Below are 26,480 nucleotides of genomic sequence, written 5' to 3' on the forward strand. Positions count from 1 at the left end.
TGTTTATAAATGAACTAGCAATAGAAGTAATTAAAAATGGTAGGCATGGTGCCATGTTTTCACTTGATGCATTTGAATTGTTTATTCTTTTGTTAGCTGGTGATGTTGTTTTGATTTCAGAGACTGTTGTAGGTTTACAAACACAATTGAATAGTCTACAGCGTGTAGCTACGTCTCTACAGTTAAAAGTAAATATGTCTAAATGCAATATTATTGTATTTCGGAAGGGTGGATATTTAAGTGTAAGAGAACGATGGTTTTATGATGGTGATACAATGCCTGTTGTTAACGTTTTATAAGTATCTAGGAATTATGTTTTCTACCCGTTTGAGTTTTGTTTCTGCATGCAAGGAACTAGCAAGTAAAGCAAAAAATGCTTTGATCCGTGTAATGAAAAGGTTATATACTTTGAACAATAATTCATTCCACTTGTTCATTAAGCTGTTTGATTGTCAAATACAACCAATAGTACAATATGGATCTGAGATATGGGGACTAGATAATGCTGTTTTACATTGTGAATCTTTCCATTTAATGGCTTTGAAGAAATTTTTAGTAGATATGCTAACACCGAATGATCAAGTCTATGGCGAAACAAATCGCTACCCAATATATGTAAACTCTTCTGTAAATTGTATTCGATATTGGCTTAAACTGTTGCAAATGGGGGATAATAGAATACCGCATAAAGCATATAAGATATTACATGATTTAGATAGAAAGGGAAAAAATAACTGGGTAACGAAGGTTCGTCTTTGTCTGTTCGAATATGGATTTGGCTTTGTGTGGATGGAACAGGGTGTTGGTAGTGTTGATGGTTTTATATCTGTTTTTCGCCAAAGGCTTATTGATTGCGGATGGCAATCATGGTATAGTCACATTTGTACTAGCGATAGATTTGATATGTATAGAACATTCTGTAATATACCTGATTTGAAACCTTATCTGTTGTTAGATACAGACAGGCACAATGAACAGTTTATTGTCCATATTAAGGTTTATTTGTTTATGTGTTTTCATTGAGTTGTATTATGTTTACGTATACTCCCTTCACTTGGGGCTGTGGCCTGATTGTGAATAAACCATTCCAATTCCAATTCCAATTCTCTCTCTCTCACGACACACACACACACACACACACACAAGTTACGCGTGCACACACACACACACACGCACACACTCACGCGCACAAACGCAAGCACATACACGCGCAAACACACACACACACACACACACACACACATGCGCGTGCGCACTCGCACACTGACACACATTTCATCAGTAAACTAGTTCAAGTTAACAAACTTCTCTGATATCACCCAACATGACCAGACATTAAAGTGAAGAACGCATGGTGTAAGAAATAAAGACAGGATTGTGAATGTTGCCTCATCTTCCTCGTCACCGTTCCGCCTGTTGCTGCAAAGCAGTGCTGCTGATGCAACAGGCAAGCCCAGAACACATCCACAGGGACACGTGACGATGACGTGTGGGGGGGAAAAATTGGGCGCGAAGAGTGGGAGGGGGGGTGGGAGGGGGTTGAGGTTGATGAAAAGTGGGGGTATGTGGGTGTTTGCCAGCAGCAAGAAGGTTGTCCAGTAGAGTCAGAGAGGGAGAAGGTGGGAAGCGACAGTTATTGATTCGACCGCCTTGTTGGTGGGTGTGTTAGTGAGGGGCAGTGTGAATGGGGATGAGGGGTGAGACCAGTTTAACTCTCTCCATACGAACGGCGAAAGAGACGACGTTAACAGCGTTTCACCCCAGTTACCATCATCAAAATATTGCAAGCGGAAGGCTCTTATACTGAAGAGGTGAATGTTGACAAAGAATACCACAATTCTGACGACGGAAGCTAAAGGTTGGGTCATTCAGACACCCACTGGACATCCGAGGGGTCTGTGTAGAGGAGAAGAGAGGACTGGCCGTACGGAGTGAGTTAAAGAGAGAGAAAGGAGAGAGACAGAAATGTGAGGAGAGAGGCGGACGGAACGGTGAGGGGTGGAGAATGGACCGCTTAAACACTTGCCTGATTATTTCAGCAAAAAAAAAGACCGGAACAAACTTAAACAAACGAACCAAAAAGTAAAAATGAGGGGGTGAGTAATGCTTCGCTTGGGAGGAATGTCAAAACACAAGATGCGCGCGTGTGTGTGCCCCCACTTCATACTCTCCCCCGTTTACTGCTTTGCCCCCTCACTCCTCCGGTTGTTGTTTTTTTGGGGGGGGTTTCCATCCCGTACCCAATACTCTTCCCATGGATGGCGAACTGTGCAGGTCATCTTTTATCATTGGAATGTGAGGAGGAATGAGTCGGCCTTGTCTGGTCAGACTGTCGGCCTTGTCTGACTATCTGTACCTCACTATGTTTCTAGCTTTCAGTCTACCCTGCCTATCTCCCCCCCCCTCCCCACCTCCCTCAGACCCCCACTTTCTCTGTATTGGAGAGGTAAAGGAGAAGTATATGTATTCTCTGTGTGTGTGTGTGTGTCCCCGCCGCTATTTTCTAAAGCAAAGTGACACGCTAACAAAGGATGTCTTCCACCATGAGAAATCAAGCTTTTATCGGGTGCCTTCTGTGAACTCTTAATAGAACATGGTCAAAGAATACAGGAGGATTTGCAAGTATATAAGATGGAGCTTCAGTGTAGCAAATGCTTTGATCTTTAGAGCCATCGGTATAGGTCGCAAAATTCACATTAACTGCACCAGATGACCAGTAGAAAATAGCATGCAGAAGCACCTTTGAAAATAATCTTGTCTCATGTTATTAAAGATAAAGTATTTATTCATTCATTTATTACCACGAGAATAGGCTGCAACATGCACATTTTCATGGCAAACTGAATGTCGGAATTCCCCTTTGAAATTCAGAGTCAAGTTTTGTTATTGTTTTCGCAGTAGCATTAAACACAGAAACATGTTCACAAAATAACAGTGATCACCCTTAGCGTGGAAAGGTGTGACGAAGCAAATGTTACCATAACAATAACAATGATGGCGATGAGAATGATAATCATCATAGTCAATCATCATAGTCATTATCATTATTATAGGGATATAGAGAGAAAGGGAGAAGGAAGAAGAGAGAGAGGTGTAAGGGGAGTAGGGGGAGTCAGGAAGGAGACGGAAGTTGGGAGAGCAAGTTGTTAAAGCCGGAGGACTGAACCATTGCCAATAAATTGAGCAACCTTTTTTCCGCACCTTTCTCTTTGTCTGACACGTGAGTGTGCATCGGATCGAGGGGATGCAAGGAGGGGTCAAGAACTCGAGGGAGATGATAAAACGAGAAAAGATTGGATGTAAAACGGTTAATTGTTCTCTATCATCGACACACGTTACAATAGCCGTCAAACGTTCGTCTAGTGTGACTTATTTTGTCTCCATCGTCTTCTGATATTCTAAAACTGAAATATAAATGGCATTAGTGCTGGTAACAATTCAGTAAGCTAATGTGATTCGAAAGTAATACATACATTCATCACCACCCTTCACCTTTCCCTTGTTTGCTGATGTCGGTGCACCAGTGAAGACAACGTCACCAGTCTCCTCTACCTGTCCCTGGCCTGCACCGCGTTTCGGGATTCCACCAGGTCCATGTCAGTCTATTCTTGGATATTTTCTTCCCATCTCTTCCGATATCTTCCTCGTCTCCGGCTTCCTCTCACCTTCTCTTGCAAGATGGTCGTTTCAAGTCATGTTGAGCGGGAAACATGTCCTTACCACTTTATTTTCCGTTTCTTGATGACTGTGAAGAGGTCATCATGAGGTCCTATTGCTTGACGGATCTTGCTGCAGACCTCTTCATAATTCTTCATACTTAAAACTCATCTCACGCTAAAACTTTATATGGCAATGATCTGTACACGCGCGCACCTGGATAACTGTACGTTCCGATTTCGTCTTCCGTTTCACCACGAAGACAAGAGAGACAGGGGATTTCCCCATTCTGATGCAGACCCGATTTCCAGTTGATGTCGTCATCTGTCTATGGACCTTCCCAGCCAGGGAAAGGACGCGTGGCGGCACCACCTTGCAGTTTGTTTGCACCCAGCCTACTTGTTCCAGGTTTGGAAACATTTATTCATAAATACCTGAATTATATCAAATTCCTTCGTTTAATGCGAGGAAAATGACTGGCACATGTTCCATTTGCATTGAATTTGACCGTTTCTTTCGAGAAGCAAGTGTCGTAACTATATTTAATTTGTGGGTATTTAGTTTGAGGACCAGGTGCATCATATTCCTTTTAATTGGCCAGTTTAGTTCCAAAAGCAAGTACTCGTTGATTTTCATAGAACTGGCCTGTTTTGTTTGTCAGTGTGAGTTACCTCACACATATTACTGACATATTAATTCACATAGTACTGACTGCTTTGGGTTTTTTCCCTTCTTGCAAATAATGTTATATTCTTTCAGAAGCAAAGAAGTTACAATATATACATTTCGTCTTCTCCATACGTTAATCATATGATGTAGATCTATAATGAAAAAATTAACAAACATTGTCCTTATTCTTAAGTATACTGTAAATTGTTTGGAGACTTAGAAACTTTAAGGTTTCGTTACATTACAGCGTTCGATTATCTTTGCCTGTCTTTTCTCCCTCAATGTACAATATTTTCAAGAGAGAAACCCTACAAAGCAGAAAATGTCAAAAAAATAGTTGGAAATGAAAATAAATTGTAGAAACGAAACTACAAAAATGTTCAAAATAATACATGATAAAGGAATAAAATGAATAAATAACAAGAGATGGGTGCAATTGAGGATTCTGTTATGGCATTCCTATTAACAAATCAATGAAGTCTCATGGAGCACTCTACATCTGCAAGCATTTACATATTCACACACACACACACACACACACACACACACACACACCAACTGCTAATTAATTGAAAAGAACTGTACTAGGTCTGTGTTGCACAATAAGAAAATCGGGTATTACGAGGGTCATTCAATAAATAAGGTGAATTTTTCGGTATAAGGACTTCTAATACAGATAGAAGCTTACTTTTTTTTCTTTTTTTTTTGGTTTTACTTCTTTTTCACATGGATTTAATTTGTTTTGCAGATTAAAAAAAACTTTGAGAGGTTTGGCGATTAACAAAGATGGCCGACCAACAAGCATGCTCCAGTATTGAACAGCGGTCAGTTATCAAGTTTTTGGTTGCTGAAGGGTGCAAACCAGTTGAAATTCATAGGAGAATGTCAACTGTGCATGGTGCCACATGTTTCAGCCGAAAAAATGTCTACAAGTGGGCTAAATTGTTTAAAGAAGGACGGAGCAGTGTTGAGGATGAAGACAGGCCTGGAAGGCCTACAGAAGTGAGGTCTCCTGAGGTGATCGAATCAGTCAATGACCTCATTCAGTCTGACAGAAGGGTGACAGTGGATGACATTGCAAGGACTTTGAGCTTATCTGTTGGGACAGCACACAAAATTGTCCATGATGACCTTGGCTACTCGAAGGTCAGCTGCCGGTGGGTGCCAAAGATGCAAGGCCTCACACAGCAGCCCGAACGGTGCAGACCATCAACGAGCTGGGCTGGGAACTGCTCCCTCATCCCCCTTACAGCCCAGACCTTGCCCCTTCAGACTTTCACCTGTTTGGTCCCTTGAAAGCGTTCACGAGAGGCACGAAGTTTGAAAGTGACGATGAAGTCAAAAGTGTTGTGAGCGACTGGCTGAGACATCAGTCCAAAGATTTTTACGCTGAGGGAATACGGAAGCTTGTGCACAGATGGGAAAAGTGTGTGACAGTGCTGGGAGACTACGTTGAAAAAAGAAAAAAAAAGTAAGCTTCTATCTGTATTAGAAGTCCTTATACCGAAAAATTCACCTTATTTATCGAATGACCCTCGTAGGTTCATGCGTTTTCCGTTACCCTATGCGCTACACCACATCTGCTAGGCAGATGCCTGACCAGCAGCATAACCAACGCGCTTAGTCAGGCCTTGAGTGCATGCGTATATATTTGTGTACAAATCAGAGTGGATTTCTGCTACAGAATTTTGCCAGAGGACAACACTGTCGTTGCCATGGTTTCTTTTTCAGTGCGCCAAGTGCGTGCTGCACACTGGACTTCGGTTTACCGTCTCATCCGAATGACAAGACGCTCAGTTTGATTTCCCAGTCAAGCACACTGGACTTCGGTTTATCGTCTCATCCGAATGACAAGACGCTCAGTTTGATTTCCCAGTCAAGCATGGGAGAAAGGGCGAGAGCGCGAATCGAACCCAGACTCTCACCTACTCTCTGCATTAGCAGATGAAGGTTTTCCCATGGAAGGTGGCATAATGGTAAGACGTTCAAGTTTTTTGCATGATGTTAATTGGTTTTATTGAGGCCTGCTAGACTCAAACGCCTTCTTAAAGTCTATGAAAACGTGGTAGAATTCCATCTGGTGTTAGAGATGCTTTTCGCAAAGGGTACGCAGGTTAAAGACCTGTTCGATAGTACTTCTGCGTTTGCGGAACCCAGCCTGTTCTTCAGCAATTATGGTATCTGTTTTCGGCTATAATCTGTACAGAAATATTTTGAGCAGTACTTTGCAAGCATGGCTGATAAAACTAAACTGATGTTGCGGAAGTTCTGGCAGTGTTGGATATTACCTTTCTTGGGGAAGGTGATGGTAAGTGATTGGGTCCATGGTGTGGGCCATTCGCCTTCATGCCAGTTTTGTTGCAGATGGCAGTTAGGTTGTCAGTTAATGCCTCTCCTCCGTGTTTCAAACGTTCTGCAGAAATGCTGTCGATGCCTACAGCCTTGCCACATTTTAGCGACTTCACTGCTATTACTATCTCCTCCCAGTGTATTGAGAAGTCATCTTCGTTTGACGAATCTTGCACTGCTGATACACCTGGCTCTGTTTTGCTCTGTTTGTTGTAGAAGTCGAAGCAGCACTGAGTCCACCTTTTTACCGTGTCTTTTTCCTGTGTGAAACAGTTGCCGTCTTTGACCCGGATGGTGCTGGCATTACTTTGTTTCTGTTTGATCATGTCCTTCCCAATCGTAAAGGCTTTTTTGTGTCGTTGCTGTCAGTGTTTTCTGTTGCCGTTTTTTTCTGAATGTCTTCACATTACTATTCAGTCCAGTTTTCCTGTGTATTCCTCATTTCTTAAGCGATCTTGTTTATAGCATTGTATTTCTCCTTTCCTTTCTCAGTTTTCTTTTGTGGTTTTAGGCTCCTTCTAATGTTGCACGTCTCTAAGATATTACTTGTGATTATCTCTAAAATACTACTTGTGATCCATGGTTTGGATTTCCATCGGCTTACTGATCATCACTTGGTTGAAATTAATTGTGAAGGCTTCAAAATCTTCTTCAAACAGTAGTTGGGCGAATTTTCCTCCTCTGACTATTTGGAATTGTTCAGCGATGTCAGGATCTCTCAGTTTATCAAGATTGAATTTTAGTCGGCTATTTTTCCCTCTCTTGTTTTCCTCAACCGTACTTTAGATTTCTTCGTGACAAAGTCGTGGTCACTGCCAAGGCAAGGGAAACGTTCTTGTTTGAACCCTATTGATGCCAGACCTGTTCTGGTTCTTCACAAGTACATAGTCTGTCTGACTGTTGGTGACCGTTTGGGAGCTGCCAGGTCGGGATGTTTTATGCTCACTGAGTGTGTTTGCAAGAACGAAGTCATTATCACTATTCTAGCAGGTGTAGTCCCCTACCATTGGTATTCTTATTACAGTAGGGGCCACAAAAAGTCCCTCAGTCTTCTTTGGCATTTGTTCCGTCCTAAGCATTCCAGTCTCCCTCGACGACGAGGATGTCTTTCTTGTCGACCTTGTTGATGACAATTTGAAGCTGCGTGCAGAATTCTCCAGTCTGGTCATTGCAGTATGATGCGGGTGCATACATTGCACTACCGTGATATTGAATAGTTTGACTTGTGAGAGGATGGTCATGATACTGGTTACCGATACAGTCCGGGATTGACGTTGGGTGTATAATTCTTCAGTCTGGTCATAGCATAACATTTGCACTAATGTGATGTCAAATAGTTTGGCTCGTAAGAGGATGGCCATGACACTGGTTGCTGATAAAGTCCAGAATTGAATATAAACTTTCCACACATTGTTTTCACGCTTTTTCTGGTTCTTCACCATTCTTTCTTAATCCCTCACTGTTTACATTCCAACAAGACAACTACGTTCATCATCAGATTCTAAATTCCCTCTGTTAAGACAAAGTCCTTTGGCCAAAGATCGTTCGCATTCATCGCCCCCGTCCATTGGAACTCATTGCCATATGAATTTGACACTCCAGTCCATTTCCACCTTCAAAACCAACCTCAAGACTCATCTGTTTAAAAAAAAAATCCTTTAATTGTTCCATGGTGCCCGTAGCTGTGTTGGTGTGTGCTTGTTTAAGTTTCCAGTGTGTGTTGTTGATATTTTGTGTTTATCATTATATCATGTAGCAGATGACTTCAAAGGTCTCAGTCATACCTTCCATTCTACCCAGTTTGGTTCCTATGCCCGTTGTAGAAGCCGAGAAAATGCCGATCTAAGAAGGACACACACACACACACACACACACACATTGCGCGAACACGGAGATCTGAACCCTTCCGTCCTTCCATTGTCGGGACTGGAAAGGAAGGTCCATGAAAGAAAAAAGAACGAAACAAGAAAAAAAACAACCTTCCTAAGCAGACGAGGCGGACATGTGTGCAACAGTTGTTGATGATGACGGAGGTGTTTTTTGTTTTTGTTGTTGTTGGTTTTTTCTGTTGTTGTTTTCCCCTTCAAGTTTTTTGTCTCTCAATGTCTGGGGGTCAGACAGGAAGGTTTTGTTGCAAACTTTGCTTGTTGGCTATTGTAGACATAATCGCAGGGATGCACAACACACAATATTTTTTTTTTAATTAGGTGAGTGTGTTTGCGCGCGCGCGCGCGCGCGTGTGTGTGTGTGTGTGTGCACTCGTGCACACGTGTGTACTATGTATATGTATGTGAGAGTTGTACATGTTAACATTTTTATTATATATCAGTGTTTCTGCAACCGATATATATATATTCTCGTTCGTTAAGAAATGGGGATAGGGAGAGAAGAGGAGGTTACTGGTTGAGATAGGGAGATGGAGGTGTAGGGGTAGAGGGTGCGATTGCCAACAGGTATGGACGTTTATTCCTCATGCGGTTCAGGTCTGGACTGTGCTGTTGTGGTGTGGTGTGGTGGCTAAGTAGGATGGGTGAAAAGTTCACCACCACAACTGTAGGCGTCAGCTGGTGGTGACTGGGGCAGGTGTGTGTTACTGTGTGGGAAGGTGGAATGGGGAGGAAGATTCTGAGAAGAGGGATGAGGGAGGAAGATTCGCGCGCGCGCGCGCGTGTGTGTGTGTGTATGTGTGCGCGCGCACACACACGCGTGCCAGAATGTTTACGCACATATTTGTGTACTCATTTACCTACGTACTCTTATAACTGTGTTTTTGTGTGCACACAAGTAAGTGTATGAATGTGTGTGTGTGCGTGCACGCGCGCGTCAGCGTCTGCTTATGATAGTACATGAGAGAGAGCGAGAGATGGAGTGAGAGGGTAGTGGAGAGGTAAAACATTAAAATACTAGCCTTTGTTGGGCTGACAGTCAGTGCAAGGTATGGCTAGAAGAGAGGGAGTGAGAGACAGACAGACAGAGACAGTGGCACAGAGAGAGAGAACGGTACTCGTACAGTTGTCTTTGCTGGGTAGGCAGTGACAGCACAGTGTGTTATGCGCTTGACATGCGGTTGTGGATTTTTTTATTTTTTTATCAAGCATAACGTCTCAAAACCTCAGCCAGCCCCATCCCACCGCCCACACTGGCATAATGTGTCCGCCACAGAACTGGTTGCCAGCCCCTGGATATATCACGTTTTCACTGTGCAGATGGAGGAAGCGGAAAAGTTATTGTCAGCAGGATCACTGAGCTGAATATTGAGCTATATGAGCAGGACACATCAGCCACTTTTCTTCATTCTCTCTATCCTTCTCTCTCTCTCTCTCTCTCTCTCTCTCTCTCTCTCTCTCTCTCTCTCTCTCTCTCTCTCTCTCTGTTTAACAGAGTATTTAACGATGAAATTTTTCCTGCAGAATGGGCTAAATCAATTATTATCCCTTATCCCTCTTCACAAAAAAGGAGACCCGAATAATCCTGATAACTATCGTGGTGTCGCACTCACAAGCATTGTCAGTAAAGTATACACTCACATTTTAAACAGAAGATTGACAAAATGGACAGATAGGGAAGAAAAGATCATTGAAGAGCAAGCTGGTTTTCGATCAGGTTACAGCACTATAGATAACATTTTCACGTTATATGCCGTAGTCCAAACATGTTTATTAAAAAATACAAAACTGTATGTTGCCTTTGTCGATTTTCGCAAGGCGTTTGACTCTGTAAATAGAAATAACCTGTGGAATGTGTTACGTAAAAGTGGAGTAGATGGTAAAATTTATATGGCTCTTTGTGGTGTGTATGATTCAGTCTTGGTGCGTGTGCGTGACAGGTGTGTGTATTCAGATATATTTGATTGTCCTAGAGGAGTAAATCAAGGTTGCTTGTTAAGTCCATTAATGTTTTCATTTTGTTATAAATGAACTGGCAGTAGAAATAACAAAAAAAGGTAAACATGGAATTCAAATGATCCCTGGAGCTGTCGAAATATTTCTAATGTTATTTGCAGACGATGTGATTCTCTTGTCTAGCACGGCCATAGGACTTCAGAATCAGTTAAATGCATTAAAACAAGAAGCAGATAGATTATTTTTAGAAGTAAATCTTGAAAAAACCAATGTAATTGTATTCAGGAAAGGTGGTCACCTATCTAGACATGAAAAATGGCAATACGGTACCGATGAAATAAAAGTAACGAATATTTATAAATATCTTGGTATGTTCTTTACAACAAAACTCAGTATGACAAGCACAATAGCAGCAGAAACATGTAGGAAGGGAAAGAAAGGGGTTATTGAAATTTTGAGATGCTTACATAAACTAGGTTCCATGGATTCATCTATTTTCTGGAAACTTTTTGATGCTCAAGTCGAACCAATGTTGACCTATGGTTCTGAAGTATGGGGACTTGGTGATAATAAAGATATTGAAAAAGTGCACACTTTTGCTATCAAACTTTTTTTAAAGGTACCTCTGCATGCATCGAACACTGTGTTATACGGAGAGACTGGAAGATACCCATTATATATCAGATCATATGTGAAAAGTGTCAAATATTGGTTAAAATTGATTAGTCTCCCTGCATCGAGACTTTGTAAACAAGCGTATGTTATGTTATTAAACGAACACGAGAGAGGGAAGGAAAATTGGGTATATTTGGTTAAGAAAATATTAACAGTACATGGATTTGGAATTGTGTGGATGTGTCAGGGAGTTGGATGCGAAAAAGGATTTATTTCTGAATTCAAAGATAGACTCATAGCTTCATATAAGCAAGACTGGCATTATGAAATGGAAACAAATGAAAAATACAGTTGGTTCTATCAGTTTAAAAATGTTTTTGGAATAGAAAAATATATCACAGTTGTAACCAACAAGTTGCATAGAATCAGTTTAGCCAGGTTTAGGTTGAGATCTCTTGGATTATATGCTCACAAGTATTGGTTTCAAACTAACCCATCCATGCTCTCCCCTTGTCCGATGTGCGGTTTTATAAAGGAGGATGAGTTACATTTCTTGTTTCATTGCAAAGCGTACGCTGATATTCGTGAAAAATGTACTGTCTTTAAAACATGTTCTGCAAAGAATGAAGATCTGTGCAGTGTACATAACATACATCAAGAAAATTCAATCCAGTCTCTGGCAAAGTATATTGCCGAAGCATATAATTTTCGAAGAAAAAACATCACACACTGTTGTTCTTTAAGAAATTGAATTCGTAAACTGGATGGTCGAAATTATGTAGGTGCCTTATCAATGGATTTCAAAAATGGTATGTTTTGAATAGTCGTTTCATCTTTTCTTTTTTTTTCTTTTTTTTTTAAGAACTATTTTGTTGTTGTTTTGATTGTACCCCCATGTCATTAGGGCTGATAAGCTATTGACATTAAAACAGTTCTGAGTTCTCTCTCTCTCTCTCTCTCTCTGTGGCTGTGATGTGCATATGCTAGTTCACCCCTGCGTGAGGGGTTATGACTTAATAACGAATAACCGAAGTAATCATAATACTTACAAAAGGGCGGAAGGGTAAAGGATGTGATGAAGGAAGTGCAAAGGCAGTAAAAAACAAAATTACAACAGAGCCGAGAAAATTAAAAGCGCGAGATAGAAAACAAATTACTCGGCAGCAACATGAAAGGGGTGTGGAAAGGGAATGAAAATGATGAGTGGTAGAAAGGTGGGGGTGGGGGTAACGGTTTTATCATCTGTAGAAGAAGCAAACTACATTAGATCAGCGCTTTAGGGCACTATAATGAAGACTTACGAACAAAACAAATCCAGTGTGTCAGCGACAAATTATACACGTACGCGCGCCACACCACACGCCAACACTTTAGCATCCATGAAAGCAGATTTGTACACGTGTGTTTGAGGCCAGATTTGAACTGAGAATTTGTTTCACTATGGTGGATTTTTTAGGGAAGTTTATTCCGGGAGACAGAACCAAGGAATGAACAGACACGCTGACCTTGTGATTACTGTTTACGATGTGGGATACGGAGAATACGTGAACCAGCAGATGACCGCGATGAAGAGGATGGGACATAGGGCTGAGCAAGATCAGACAAGTACTGAGGGGGGTGTATCAGAAAAAAAGTATTGAAACACACAGAGAAAATTTTATTTTGTAATCAATTCTTTGAGCAAAAAGAAGCCAATGAAGTTTAGCCAGCAAAGGTATAGTGCGGGTTTTTGTTTTTTTGCTTGTTTTTTTTTTTTTTTTAGCCTTGAAGACAGAGAGAGCTGCAGCATTCTGAACATTTCATCAGTCAAATATTGGGGAGACCTGGCCACACATGTTACAGCAATCAACGCGGGAAGGAGTCAGGAAAGTGAGGAGAGTTTTGGTAGCGTCATTCGTTTCGTTTATTTATTTATAGTCTGTTCATCTAAGATATGATATTAGACTGAAAAGGTTTTTTTTTTTGTTGTTGTTTTTTTATAATTATTATCATTTCTATCAATATGATGATGATTGTTATTATTAATTAGAAATCATCATTTCTATATATACGAATGAAAAGGGGGCGGTTGAGGTGGAGCGGACTAAGAATGGAAGAAAGAGAGAGAGAGAGAGAGAGAGAACAGAATGTGGAAGAGATAGGGTACAAAATGTAAAATGGAGAGGGTGAATGTCAGTGACTGGAGAAAGAAAAATAAACATAATATTGGAAGGGTGTGTGTGAAAGGGCGGACGGGGGAAGCAGGATTAGGACTAAAAATTAATCAATAATCAACGGCAGCTTCAACGGTGTGGATGTGTCGAATAGAATATTTTCTGCACTTTGGCAGAGTTGTCAAACATGTCGCTTAAGTTTCTCACTGAATATTGTATTGACCAAGCATGATAGAATCTTGGTAATTTGGAGAATTCTTAGAACATGTTAACAGTGTCTCTGGGTTTTTTTATGTTCAACTGTAGTTTGTTTGTCGTCATCCAGAATTTCACATCATCATCATCATCACTGCATGTTCTGAAGACCAGTTTGTCTTTATCAGGAGTAGAACTATACAACTGACTCATCAGCGAATTCACTGTGTGAAACTTTTTCAATTACATTTGCTAGTATTTGTATTTGTATTTCTTTTTCCTTTTATCACAACACATTTCTCTGTGCGAAATTCGGGCTGCTCTCCCCAGGGAGAGCGCGTCGCGACACTACAGCGCCACCCTTTTTTTGTATTATTTCCTGCGTGCAGTTTTATTTGTTTTTCCTGTCGATTTTTCTACAGAATTTTGCCAGGAACAACCCTATTTTTGCCGTGGGTTCTTTTACATGCGCTAAGTGCATGCTGCACACGGGACCTCGGTTTATCGTCTCATCCGAATGACTAGCGTCCAGACCACCACTCAAGGTCTAGTGGAGGGGGAGAAAATATCGGCGGCTGAGCCGTGATTCGAACCAGCGCGCTCAAATTCTTTCGCTTCCTTGGCGGACGCGTTACCTCTAGGCCATCACTCCACATAGTGGTTGAGTAAATAATAGGAAAACAATTTGTCCAAGGATGGGTTAGACTGCCTGAAATACACATCTGAATTCTCTCAGTGAGATATGACTTAATGATTGAAAGAGCTGAGCCTTTTATGTCAAAAGTGTGTTTAAGTCAACATAGAAGAATGTCATGATCTGATGTATCAAATGCAGCACTGGAATCACGAAAGGACAGACATGTCATCCAGTGCAACGAGAACATCATTCATCACACGAAGAAGAGTGGTTTCAGTGAAGATGGACGACGGTTCGAGCGTGGGTTTTTGAAAAGGGAACTGATGATCGCTTGCTAAAAGACAATAGGGATCTTTTCCTTTTCTAACACTGATGCACCCCAAAGTACAGTGTTTTACCATTCCTGTTCACAATGTATACGGCTGAATGCAAAAGATTGACCAATCGTGTCTTAAGTTTGATGATGATTCCGGACTGATAGGAATAATCACCGATGACGATGACCTTGACTACTGAGGAGAATTGACAAAAGTGTCGACTGGTGTGATGAAAATTACTTTGAAATGAATGTTGGCGAATCTGAACAGCTCGTAATTTACTTCAGAGAAAAGAAACCATAAATGCACTGTTTGAATGTTATATGTCAGTGCAAGTGTTTGTGCGTGTGTGTGTGGCGGGGGAGGGGGAGGGGTGCGTGTGACTGAAACCTGACTGACTGACACAGGAGACGTGTCATCAGTTCCCAAAGGCAGCTGTCAGTAGGCTCTACCCAGGCCGGCAACCTGTTATCCAAGTGACTCCGTGTTTGTAAAGATCTTGGTCACAGACCGAGGAAAGGTGCGATGTAAGTATCCATATCATATCATATATCATATCAGTATCAGGTAAAATAGTCAACAACAGACATGACGTAGTTGAACAAGCAGACACATACAGATAATTATCACGGCCTTCTTGGAATGAACTCACTAAAAAGAGCAATAGTGGCATAACTGTTTTAGAAAAATGAATTTTTCTTTGATATGCGCGAATGTTTTACACATTTGTTGTCTGCAGCGTTTTAACTTTTGGGGCTGTGTGTTGGGGTGGAAACTTGACCAAAGGCAGATTAGAAAGCCGATGGGGTGATGGTAAGTTTCAGTAGCTCAAGGAGGCGTCACTGCGTTCGGACAAATCCATATAGGCTACACCACATCTGCCAAGCAGATGCCTGACCAGCAGCGTAACCCAACGCGCTTAGTCAGGCCTTGAGAAAAAAAAGAAAAAAAAGGGTAAATAGATAATAGATAAATACATAAAAAAAAGAACTACTACTATTAACAATAATATGTATAAGGCGCAAAAACTTGATGAAGTCAACTATAAGCGTACATAAATAAATAAATAAATAAATGATAATTAAATATAATAATAATAAAATAAACAAATAAAAACAACAATGATGATAAATAAGCAAATAAATGTAAAACATAAGTTATGGTGATGGTAAGACATGACACTTAGAGCAACATGTACAGGAGGAAACTGACTGACAGACTGAAGAAATTTTGATAAACGACACATCCATTACATGAAGACAGTAGTAGACGGTCAAACAGAAGTCACAGGTAAAGAGCTCCACGTGCAAGAACACCTTGTTACATGAGTTCATTCCCACAGCAAATCGCGCACACAGTCAAAACACACAACAACCTCACTGACATGACTGTGACACTTTACCCCCTAAACTTCACAAGCGGACGAGTGCGCAGTGTGGACGTTTTCCGTGCTTTAGGGAGTGCGTGCTCTATGAGCATGCGCATGCATGTGTGTTCGGTAGGTGATGGGGAATGGAGGTGGGCGTTGGGGGAACGAGGGGTGTGTGTCACACAATGTATACATGAGTGATATTTAGATTACATAGATTTTACATTCATCTGTTGGAGTGATTTTTCTTGTGTGTGTGTGAGTGTTCGTGTGTGTGTGCGTGTATACATTTTACTAACACACACACACACACACACACACACACACACATATATATATATATATCATATACATATATATATGTGTGTGTGTGTATATGTATATATATATATTTTTATATATGGGTTTATTTGACTAGTTTTAATTTTAATATATAATATTTATAGTGTGTATGAGCATATTAAACTGTTGTGTATGTGTTTATAACGAGCCAGTGATTGCAAAAATGAATTTCCGTGTGGATTGATAAGATATTTTTGATTGGACTTGATTTTCTCTCTCTCTCTGCCTCCATCACAACCATCCTCTATTTGCTCTTCCACCTTGCCTTGCTCTCTTCCTTTCTCTTTTTCGCCTCTTCTTCCTTCCACACACCTGCCTTTACCTCCACCACATCTGAAATAAAACAAAATACGAGTATCTTCTCACACGCTCGCGTTTGCTGGACACTACTGGGTGTGTGGCAGAGCAGCGAGGTTTCAGATAGGGAAGTATTCACCTGTTGAGCTTCTCACAACAGAAGGTGAAAGATGAAAGAGGGAACTCGCCCGCACACTCACACACATACACTATTGAAACACGGGCGTGCGCGCAAATACGCGCGCGCGCGCGCACACACACACACACACACACACATACACACACACGTACACCTCTCTCTATGTCTCTCTCTCAACCTCTTGTATTTCATTCTCACATTCCATACAAACATATGTGTGTGTGTGTGTGTGTGTGCTTGCATATATATATATATATATATATATATGTGTGTGTGTGTGTAGAGAAAAATATGTAAGTCAAATGCCTGATAATTATGTTATCAGCTTCTTCAGATTTCGAAGTAGTAATCATAAGCTGGAAATAGAAACAGGAAGACACAAAGGCATACCACGAGAGTTACGGCTTTGTAAGGTTTGTAACATGCCTGTGATTGGTGATGAGTTTCATTTTATAATGGAATGTCCCAATTATAATCAGTTACGAAATAGATATGTTCCTAAAAAATATTTGTCTCCAAAATCGGTTTTTAGTTTCTGTAATATGCTCAAAGGAGGCAAAAAAGTCATTTTAGCTGTAAGTAAGATGATTAGATTTGCAAATGTTGCCTAGTTATACTTTAGGAGTTAAAAGACATTTGTGTTTTCTCAAGTTTTATGTGACATTGTTGTGTATTTGGAAATGTCTGTTTTGGGCACGAAAAGATTATTTTGCAGTAATCCTCCATACTCCAATAGGAGTGAAAGGATAATTAAAACTTGAAACTTGTGTCTGTGATTATATATATATGTACATTTTTTTACAGAATGGAACGACCTGAAAATATATATAAATATAAAGCAGTTGTAGCTATTTAATTTATCATATTGGAATGAAATTTTGACTTTGTTTTTCACACACACACACACACACATGCACACACACACCCGCGAGCGCGCGCACGCACGCATAACCGCACGACCACACAAACTATGTCTGTCGCATTCTGTCTCTCTCTATTCCTCTCCCCCCCCCCCCTCTCTCTCTCTCTCTCTCTCTCTCTCGTTCGTTCAGTTTCGTTTCCATGCTGATCCGACCTTGAACCTCAGTATCTGTCTGGGGGTTAAAAATAATAGTAACAGCAAAGGGTGAAAGCGATGATTAAAACAGGAGAAAAGGGGGAGAGATTAAAAAAAGAAAAGAAAAAAAGACTGTTGGCATGCAGATGGTGTTTTCTCGGTGTTTTCTGGTGGTAGATATTTATAGAAATGGTGAAAGTCGGAAGCAGAAGATGTAGGCTGGAGATGGGTGATTGGAGGAGTGCTGGGTTACAGAAACATACCCTGATGGAAAACGAAAAACAGCTGGGAAGAGACGAAGGAAGGGAGGGACGGGCGGGCCGGCAGCAGTGATTGAGACTAAAAAATAAAATGAAAATAGAGTTAGATGCTGTGTGCATCGTGGCAGCTGTGACCTTTTTACATCCTGTACATTTTGTTTTCTTTAAAAAGCGAACTAGATTAGATTACTAGAACTAGACTATTGATAAATACGAATGCAATCTGAAACCCGTATTTGCCCTGTGTTTGTTTTCTAGTTTTCCTGTCTTTTCACTAAAAGTGATTTTAGACGAGAATAGCCGGGTGGGGTGGGGTGGGGAGGGGGGGGCGTGGGGGGGGCTGGTGGGGGGAGGGGGGGGGGTTGCGCGCGTGTTATAAATAGGAACAATAACAGAGTGAAGACTGAAGTTCTCTACTATTTAAATACAATAAAACAGGGGAGTTAACATTAAATGTAAGTCTAACATCCTCAGAATGTGTAATTAACAACTATAACAGTAAACGTCCTGGACTGCAAAGAGTAAAAAAAAATCATAATTAGCAATGGACTGCTGAAAATTGTCGACGTTGGAGATGGTTTCAGGTGGGGGATGTGGGACTTTAACATATGGCAAGTTAGTATGTTGTTGACTGTTATGCGAGCACCATATGTGCAAGAAACATTCCCGACATAATTCATTTGGTCTTGAAAACACTTTATCTTCTATCTACAGTTCAAAGACAAAATTTGCCATCTACATAAACCATTTTGACAATGCAACAATGCATTTCCAATTAAATCATATATTTTCTTTATTTCTCTATGTAATTGCAAGTTACCGATTTTTGTTCTTCCATTTGAAAGTTTAATCATTGAACTTTCTCAAACACAGTGTAACATTTCTATGGTGAAAGTGGAATGTTTAGATCTGTCACCTTCATGGATTCTCTGGCTTCCTTTTTAGCCAAAATATCAACCTTTTCAGTTTTGAAGAACTGATTTTGATTCAACACAGATTCTGAAATACAGTTTTAGGAAAGGAGGTCAAAACGTTTAACGCCATTACTTCTGTGAGTTCAGCAGTGAAGGTAGACTTATTGTCTCACAGATAAAATGAGTCTTGAGACTTACGTTCCGGAACACCGAACGCAACACTAGCTCCATTATTTACGACAGAGCCGTCGGTAGATATCTTTAGATGATTAGAATATTTATTTGTTTTGCAAATGAATTCGTAAATGTGATGCAAATACCTTCATGTTGTCATCAGGTCAGTATGAACGATATAAAACTGCCCTTTTCTGTTTTTGGAGTGCCCATACTGGAAAAGGCGTTATTGCAGACCTTTTAGCAATATGTGGGCTTTTATTCAAATCAGGATGTTATATCTGATGTTTCCAATCTGTGTCTCTATCTTCTTATGATCTATGTCATCTTTCTGGATGTGTATGAGCCAACACAAAAAGTCTCCTTTGATGGATTAATAAAATGCTTTTGTATATTGTAAAATTTGACGTGAGGCGCTCAGGTAGATGAAAAAGATAATGGCTCGAATTTTGTTTACATGTTAAACGGAGTTTGTTTTTGTTTTTCGTTGTTGTTTTTTTGTTGTTGTTGTTTTGTCATGGATGTCGGTGTGTGTGTGTGTGTGTGTGTGTGTGAAGAGATGCATATAAGGACATATATATATAAGGACACGACGCTTGTTTGTGTGTGGCGTCATCATCGTCTTGCAGTCTCTGCACGCGAGATTCCAAGAAATGTAATTACATGTATTGACTTTCAATACAAAACAAAAAATAACTCTCTCTCTCTCTCTCTCTCTCTCTCTGACCCCCCTCCATGCTCTCCCGCAATTTCATCTGCTTCACTTCTATCAACCTTTAACGAAACTGCGCAGTTCAATCAAAAATGACGTTTCGTTTTTGTTTTGTTTGTTATGAAGAGGATTGGGGCGTCGACAGATACTGCCGTTGGATAGGGTGGGGTTGGGGGGGGGGGGGGAGGAGTGGAAAAGAGATGGAGACGAGGAGAGATGAGGATGGTGGCTCCCAGAAAGCCTGTAGTGGTGACGTCATCAAAACTGACTGATTGCTCTCTCTCTCTCTCTCTCTCTCTCTCTCTCGTGCGTGTGCGTGTGTGTGTGTGTGTGCACGCGTGCGTGCAGATAGAAGTCAGTCTCACACGCTGACAGCCATTAGGGTACGTTCACACTAGGCTGTAACCACGATCTAACCAAATGGTTACATTGAGGGATGTAACTACCATGAGACAAACTCTAGATTTTTCATACAGCATGTGTGAACGGAAAGCGTCTAACCACTAACTATTAGGCTCCGCCCCTTTTCCCGCGCGTTTTTTGACTGAGAGCAGCAGTTCTCGCTCGCTGGCTGGGTTTTGTTTTCCGCTGAAGTTAGACTGGTGGCATCTAACTACCGTTGTAACTTCGTTCTAACTTGAACAAGTTACAAGCCAAGTTACAGGGGTGCTGTGGCTGAGGCGTCATGTACAGATTGGGGTATACTTTTGTTTTCTGTGGTTCCCGTGGGTTTCCATGAGGTGGGGGGTCTTGAGGTTGTGCATCTCCACCAGCCTGTTGTGACCTGCTGCAACCTGTTGGAACTTGGGTCTTGTAACTCCCTTGTAACTCCCTTTGAAAGTATAAAACCCCCTTGTTTCAGGGGGGTCTCTTCATTCCATCTTGACCTGTCATCATGAATCGTGGATTCGTGTAGACGCAGCAAGAAGAACGAAAAAAAATGACAGTCAGCCAGCTTAAATACATTCACACTGTAACTGATAAAGTTACAACACGCGTCGATGTAACTCACTATAACTGACCCCAACCATGCAAAGAAGGTTGCAATCACTTGCAGTCGGTTAGATGTGTCGGGCCAGACAATTTGCATACCACACGCAGCGTGCGTGCAAGGCATGCTATTTTGTTTTGACGTCGGAGTTTTTTTCAAACTCGGCTCCGCCTCTATTTTCTGCTCTAACTCACTGGAACCGACGGGGACTAGTGTGAATGCCTTTGTAACCGTTTATAACTTGATCGGGCGATGTAACCTCGAAAAATTTTTATCTCCCGAGTCATATTTTTGGGGGCCATCTAACCACCTATCTAACCAAAAATCGGGTCTTCCCGAAAAATCGTCTAATCGATGGGAACCCACTGCAACCAAAAATTCGTGGTTCCAGTGAGTTAGAGAGCGATGTAACCATTTGGTTAGATCGTGGTTACAGCCTAGTGTGAACGTAGCATTAACGAGGAGTAGGAGACAAAGAAAGAAGAAAAATGCATTGAAAAAGAAAGAAAAAATTGTTAACGTATTTCTGATGGCATTGTTTTCACGTTGCTTTTCGAGGCAGTATCACGAGCCATGTCTTGCAGAAATCTCAAAAGTGTTCTGTTGGAGGAAAGATAATGAAATTGGGATGGTTCATGGCACGTTACGCTTCTTTCCGCCCTCCTGGCTTTCACTCCCCTTCTCTTTCTTTGTCTCTGCCTCAGTCTCTCAGTCTGTCTGTCTGTCTGTCTCTCTCTCTCTCTCTTATGCCTTTATGTAGTATTGTGTTTGCATGCTATGTCTTTAAGTAGCATTGTGTAGTGCATGCTGTGACATATAATATAGTATTGTGTAGTGTAGACCCTGTTTCAGGACGGGGACTGGATGAAAAAAGCGCACCAGTGCTTATCTACTATCCTCGAAAATACAGAATTTTGTCTTTTATTTTGTATCTCTTTCTCTCTCTTATTTCTCTTTCTCTGTCCACACGCCACCCCCTCTCTTTTCTCACATATTTTCCTGACATACACACACACTTTTTTTTAGGTTTGATTTGTATATCACATTAAAACAAACAAACAAAACAAAACAAAAACAAAAAACAAAAAACAAAAAAATAATAATAATAATATTCCCCTTAATACGGAATGAGTATTTCATAACAAGGCGTGGATGTTCACTCCGGCAGTTAGCTACGCACAGGAGTGGAAGGGAAGAAATGAGGATCTAGCCCCCCCCCAAAAAAAAAATTATTTAAAAAAATTTAGCCAACTTGCAGTGGATGAGAGGCTCCAGCCGTTTGCAGGCCGAGACAGACGACGTGTTGCACAAACCAGACACAGCGACTTTTCCAGCCTCTTGAGTCTCAGCGTGTGGACAGTTGCATTAATTGTTGGCGGCGCGGCGGACACGTCTCCAGATTAATGGATGTACATCTATCGGGTGCGGTTATATTCGTCTCTCCGTGAATGGACATGCGAAAGCATGGTGACGTTTTCCCGAAGACTTTAGTGGGTAGGAGTAAGGAGATGAAGGATTGGGGGAGGGGGTTGTTGGAGGGGCAGTGAAGGAAGAGTAACCATCCATTGATTTCATGGTTCATTTGTTGACTTGCTCCCTCGTTTCACTCACTTACATTCTTTGTTATGCGCTTCATTTCATTTCATCCATTTCCTTGTTTGATTAAGATTCGTTCATTCTTTCGTCCTTCCGCTATTCCATTCGTGCAGTCATTCACTGACTTCTTTCCTTTTCTTTTTGACCCTATTTTTTATGTGCTTGCAGACTTGGATCACTGCAAAGTTCGCGCTTCCTGGAAGTGGGCTTCAGGATGCTGACGGAAGGGGAACCTCCGGAGAAGGCCCCGCGCATCTCCGCCTTCACCGCCGCCTCCTCCACCACCACCCCTCCTCCTCCGCTCCCTTCCCATCACCATCCGCACTCCCACCCCCACCCGCTCCCTGACACCACCGTGGGGACGGGGGGCGAGGCGTCGTCCTCTTCTTCCTCCTCTCATGACCCGGAGTCCTTTCACCTGAACGAGAACCACGAGGGTGGAGGCGGCAGACCCTCGGCAGCCACAACAGGAGTTCATACCCCTACAGCGTGCGCCCCGGACATGCCGGCTTTCCCCGAGCGAGGTGGCCCTCCTCCCCTGGCCTCAGCGGATCAGATGAGGGCAAGGGAGCAGGGTGTAGACATGGACTACCCCACAGGCAGCCCCGAGGGGGGCCACTCTTCAGGCAGTGGGGACGGGGGAAGGATGGGCGAGAAAAGCAACTACGGCCGCCGCCAGCGCGAGTTCATCCCCGAGGAGAAGAAGGACGAGCAGTACTGGGAGAAGCGGCGGAAGAACAACGAGGTGAGAGGGTGGAGGTGGGTGGGCGGGAGAAGCATTGTTAAGCGAGAGGTTATGTTGTATCTTGTTTGTTGTCGGTATTGTTTTTAGGTGTGTGTGTATGTGTGTGTGTTTCCCGTTCACAAGGCAACCAGACGTCTTCATTCGCAGCCCTTTTATTCATTTATTTATTTATGTGTGCGTCTGTGTGATTTTTGTGATTTCTGGTTCCTTGGTATATGATTTGACTATGTTGAACGTGATTATTTATTTTGCTGTGATGTGATGTGAGACTCTGATATTGCCTGTGTTGTTTTTGTGTACGAACTTTAATGTCACTTATTCTTAAATGTGTACATTTTATTGTAAATCGCGGTGATTCCCATCTGGGATGGGGGCACTGCGTTATATATAAGCCTGCACAATTGTCATTATTATTGTTATTTTTATTGTTATTTTTAGCCAGCCAGTCGGGTTCTGAGGCAGTTTGTCTCGGCACCAGCTGTGCGTAGGGAGCTGTGACAGTCAGGACTGCGAGGACCCACACTGGAGAAAAGCCATCCCCTCTGCTCTCATACACCACGTGGTCAGGGTGTCAGTAATTAAAACCCTCCCCAATTCCAAGTGAACTATGACGTAGTTTTGTCAGTCACATTGTGTTGTATTGCTTTCTCATCGCGCGCACCATGTGGTAAAAATAACTAATTCAGTGAATGCTCTTCCTTCCTCAGTGTATTTCAGAGTTGTACCTGATGTTTCTTTTCTCGTACCTTTGGGTGACTACCGTGTGCCTTCTTGTGATTTATGATTTTTTTTTCACTCTCCACCTGTCATCAGTGCTTTCCATTAACCTGTTCTGGCGTTAAGTATATGTTGTTACTTCTCAGATAAGATTATCAACTAATAAATAGACCGATCAATGGAAGTTCACCCACCATTTCTCTGCGACTAATCGATTAGTGTCTTCAGTAGTTGTTTTTTTTTAGTTGTTTTTTTTAGTACGTGGTTTCCTGCGTATTTTGAATCAGGACAGGTACTTAAACTGTACACTACGGAAGTGACTTAGCAGCAGTGCTTTATCTCCTATGGAGTGGGGCCTCCTGGCTACCTAACATTGATAGCACCTTGTGAACTGACGGCGCGGAGACTGCGGCAGACGAACCCGGGAGTAACCGTGTTTGGAGGACTCGGAATGAGTGGCGTTAGCGTAATGCCACTGAAACTGTGCAGATGGTGGGACAGCCAAAACAAAAACAAACAAACAAACAATTATATATGTGTGTGTGAGAGTGTGTGTGTTTGTGTGTGTGTGTGTGTGTGTGTGTGTGTGTGTGTCTGTAATTAAACTAGCTAGATAAGTAGAAGAAGACCAAGGTGACAAACTAGTCACTAACCAACCATTCCCTGTGGTGTGCAGGCTGCACGGAGGTCCAGGGAGAAGCGGCGGCTGCACGACATGGTGCTGGAGAACCGGATCGTCTCCCTGGAGCAAGACAACATGCGTCTGCGCAGCGAGCTTAGCTGCCTGAAGAAGCACTTCGGTCTGCCTCTTGACCGTCCCTTTATGGAGCAGGACCGGCCCGACAGCCTGAGAGCCTCTCCCTCTCCCCCTCCAGTCCCCCCTCCTTCGACCTCTGGGGGGTCCATGAAGGGGAGTAACGGAGGTGGGGGTATGAACGCCGCGGGTCTCGCTCCATTCAGCGAGCCTCCTCCGTTGCTGGCGGTGACCCCCAATTCATTGCCCGTCACGCTGCAGCAGGCCACTCTGCCGGCGGTGTTCCCGCCTCAGGCGGCGCCCATGGCCTATTTTTTGTCCGGGGGCAACCCCAATGACCTGCATGTGCCTCGCGCCAAGCCGGACAGCCAAGCCCCACCCCTGTTGCACGCGCACAGCAACCTGATCGTCAAGCACGAGACGGAGGAGGAAAGAGAACTAGTGATAGCCGCACAGTCCCAGGACTGCGGCTACGGGGAGGAAGGAACCAGAGACGGCCTGTACCCGAACTATGGCCCAGGTCCCTGCCCCTCACCCTCCGCAATGGGAGGTCTGTCCGCCTCCGCCACCGCTGCCGCCGCTGCTGCTCAGTTTGCCGCCGCGAGTGGGGGAAGAGACTTTTCTTCCAGACCCAACCACTATGACCACTACCCGCCCCGCTCCTGGCAACGTTCCCCCATCAGCAGCCACAGCAGCGACGACGCGTCGGACGAGCCCCTGCAGCTGACAGTCAACAAACGCTCCAGCGAAGACGACTCCCGCGACGACATCGACTCGGGAAGAGAGGGAGGGATGGGCGGTCTAGGGGGCGACTCAAACAGCAGCAGCCGCCATAGCAATGGGGCCGGCAGCCCGCCTCAGACCTCCATGCCGCTCAAGCTCCGGCACAAGATGCCCTCAGAGCTGTCGCCGCCCCACCACCCAGGCTACCCCGGGGGCCCGCTGGGCATGACGGGAACGCCTTTCGTGGGGCTGACCCAGCTGTCAGAGATCGCCTTGGCCCAGGCCTCGCCGCTCTCGCTTGTCAAGAAGGACAGCAGCGGGACTGCGGCGGTGCGGGGATCAGCCGGTAGGAACCCTCCTTCGGACCCCAGACACCTGGACCCCAAGTACGTTGAGCGCCGGCGCCGCAACAACGAAGCCGCCCGCAAGTGCCGAGAGAACCGCAAGAACCTGACGCGCCTGCGAGAGGCCAAGTCAGAGTACCTGGAGAGTGAGAACAACAAGCTGCGCGTTGAGCTGGAGTCGCTGCAGGAGGAGATGAAGCAGCTGCGTGAACTGCTGGACAAGAAGCGGCTGGAGCAGGGACTGAGCCAGGAGGCCCTCCAGCAGCAGACGGCCTTCTCCGAGGAGCAGATGAAACGCCTGGAGCAGCTGGAACAGGAGCACCGGCTCCTAGAGCAAGAGCAGCAGCGGCTGGAGAAGAAGCGCGAGCAGCACCAGAACGACATGCTCAACAACGACTACGGGGATCTGGACGATCATCACAAAGACTTGGACTGAGCTCCTGGCTTGTTTTTGTGTGGGGGTGGGGGGTGGGAAGTGTCCCGCTGCTGGACAGTGTCAGTTGAAGATTGAGAAAGATTCGTGAAAAGGAAAAATACCAAGTGGGGAAAATGCAACACGAATGTTGACACATTTCCGTAAATTGCTTCCCCAGGAAGGTAAAAAAAGAAAAAGAAAAAAAGCGTATTGAAGACAAGAAATCTTTTCTGTGCTCCGGTAGGAAACTCAGATAAAGATTCCAGAGACGTGAGGCGTGTGACAGAGAGCTGGACTTTGCTTGCATGCAGTGTTTGTGTGTGAAAGATGTAAACACGTGATTCAGGAGACTGGCTGTTTTCTTTTCTTTTTTCTTTTTTTCAGAACATTTGAATGATCTTGTTGCCGCTTCGAAGATCTCTCCAAAACACTCCTGCTCAACAAGGCGGTTTCATTCAAAAGCGTTTAGCTCACTCGGTTATGAAGAAAGTATATCG

The 26,480-nt window shown here is 43.1% G+C and overlaps 1 protein-coding gene across 1 annotated transcript in view; it reads left to right on the top strand.

Annotated features, from left to right (window-relative positions):
* The window catches only part of LOC143280320 (uncharacterized), a 135,364-nt gene extending 109,360 nt beyond the window's left edge, over positions 1–26,004 (top strand). Inside the window, exons 2-3 of the mRNA XM_076584953.1 lie at positions 22,454–23,030; positions 24,424–26,004. Coding sequence (XP_076441068.1) covers positions 22,500–23,030; positions 24,424–26,004 — 2,112 coding nt within the window. The 5' untranslated portion in view covers positions 22,454–22,499. The remainder of the gene's footprint in view (positions 1–22,453; positions 23,031–24,423) is intronic.
* Positions 26,005–26,480: the final 476 nt, after the last annotated feature.

This window comes from Babylonia areolata, chromosome 3, assembly GCF_041734735.1.
Source record: "Babylonia areolata isolate BAREFJ2019XMU chromosome 3, ASM4173473v1, whole genome shotgun sequence".
Taxonomy (NCBI): Eukaryota; Metazoa; Mollusca; class Gastropoda; order Neogastropoda; family Buccinidae; genus Babylonia; species Babylonia areolata.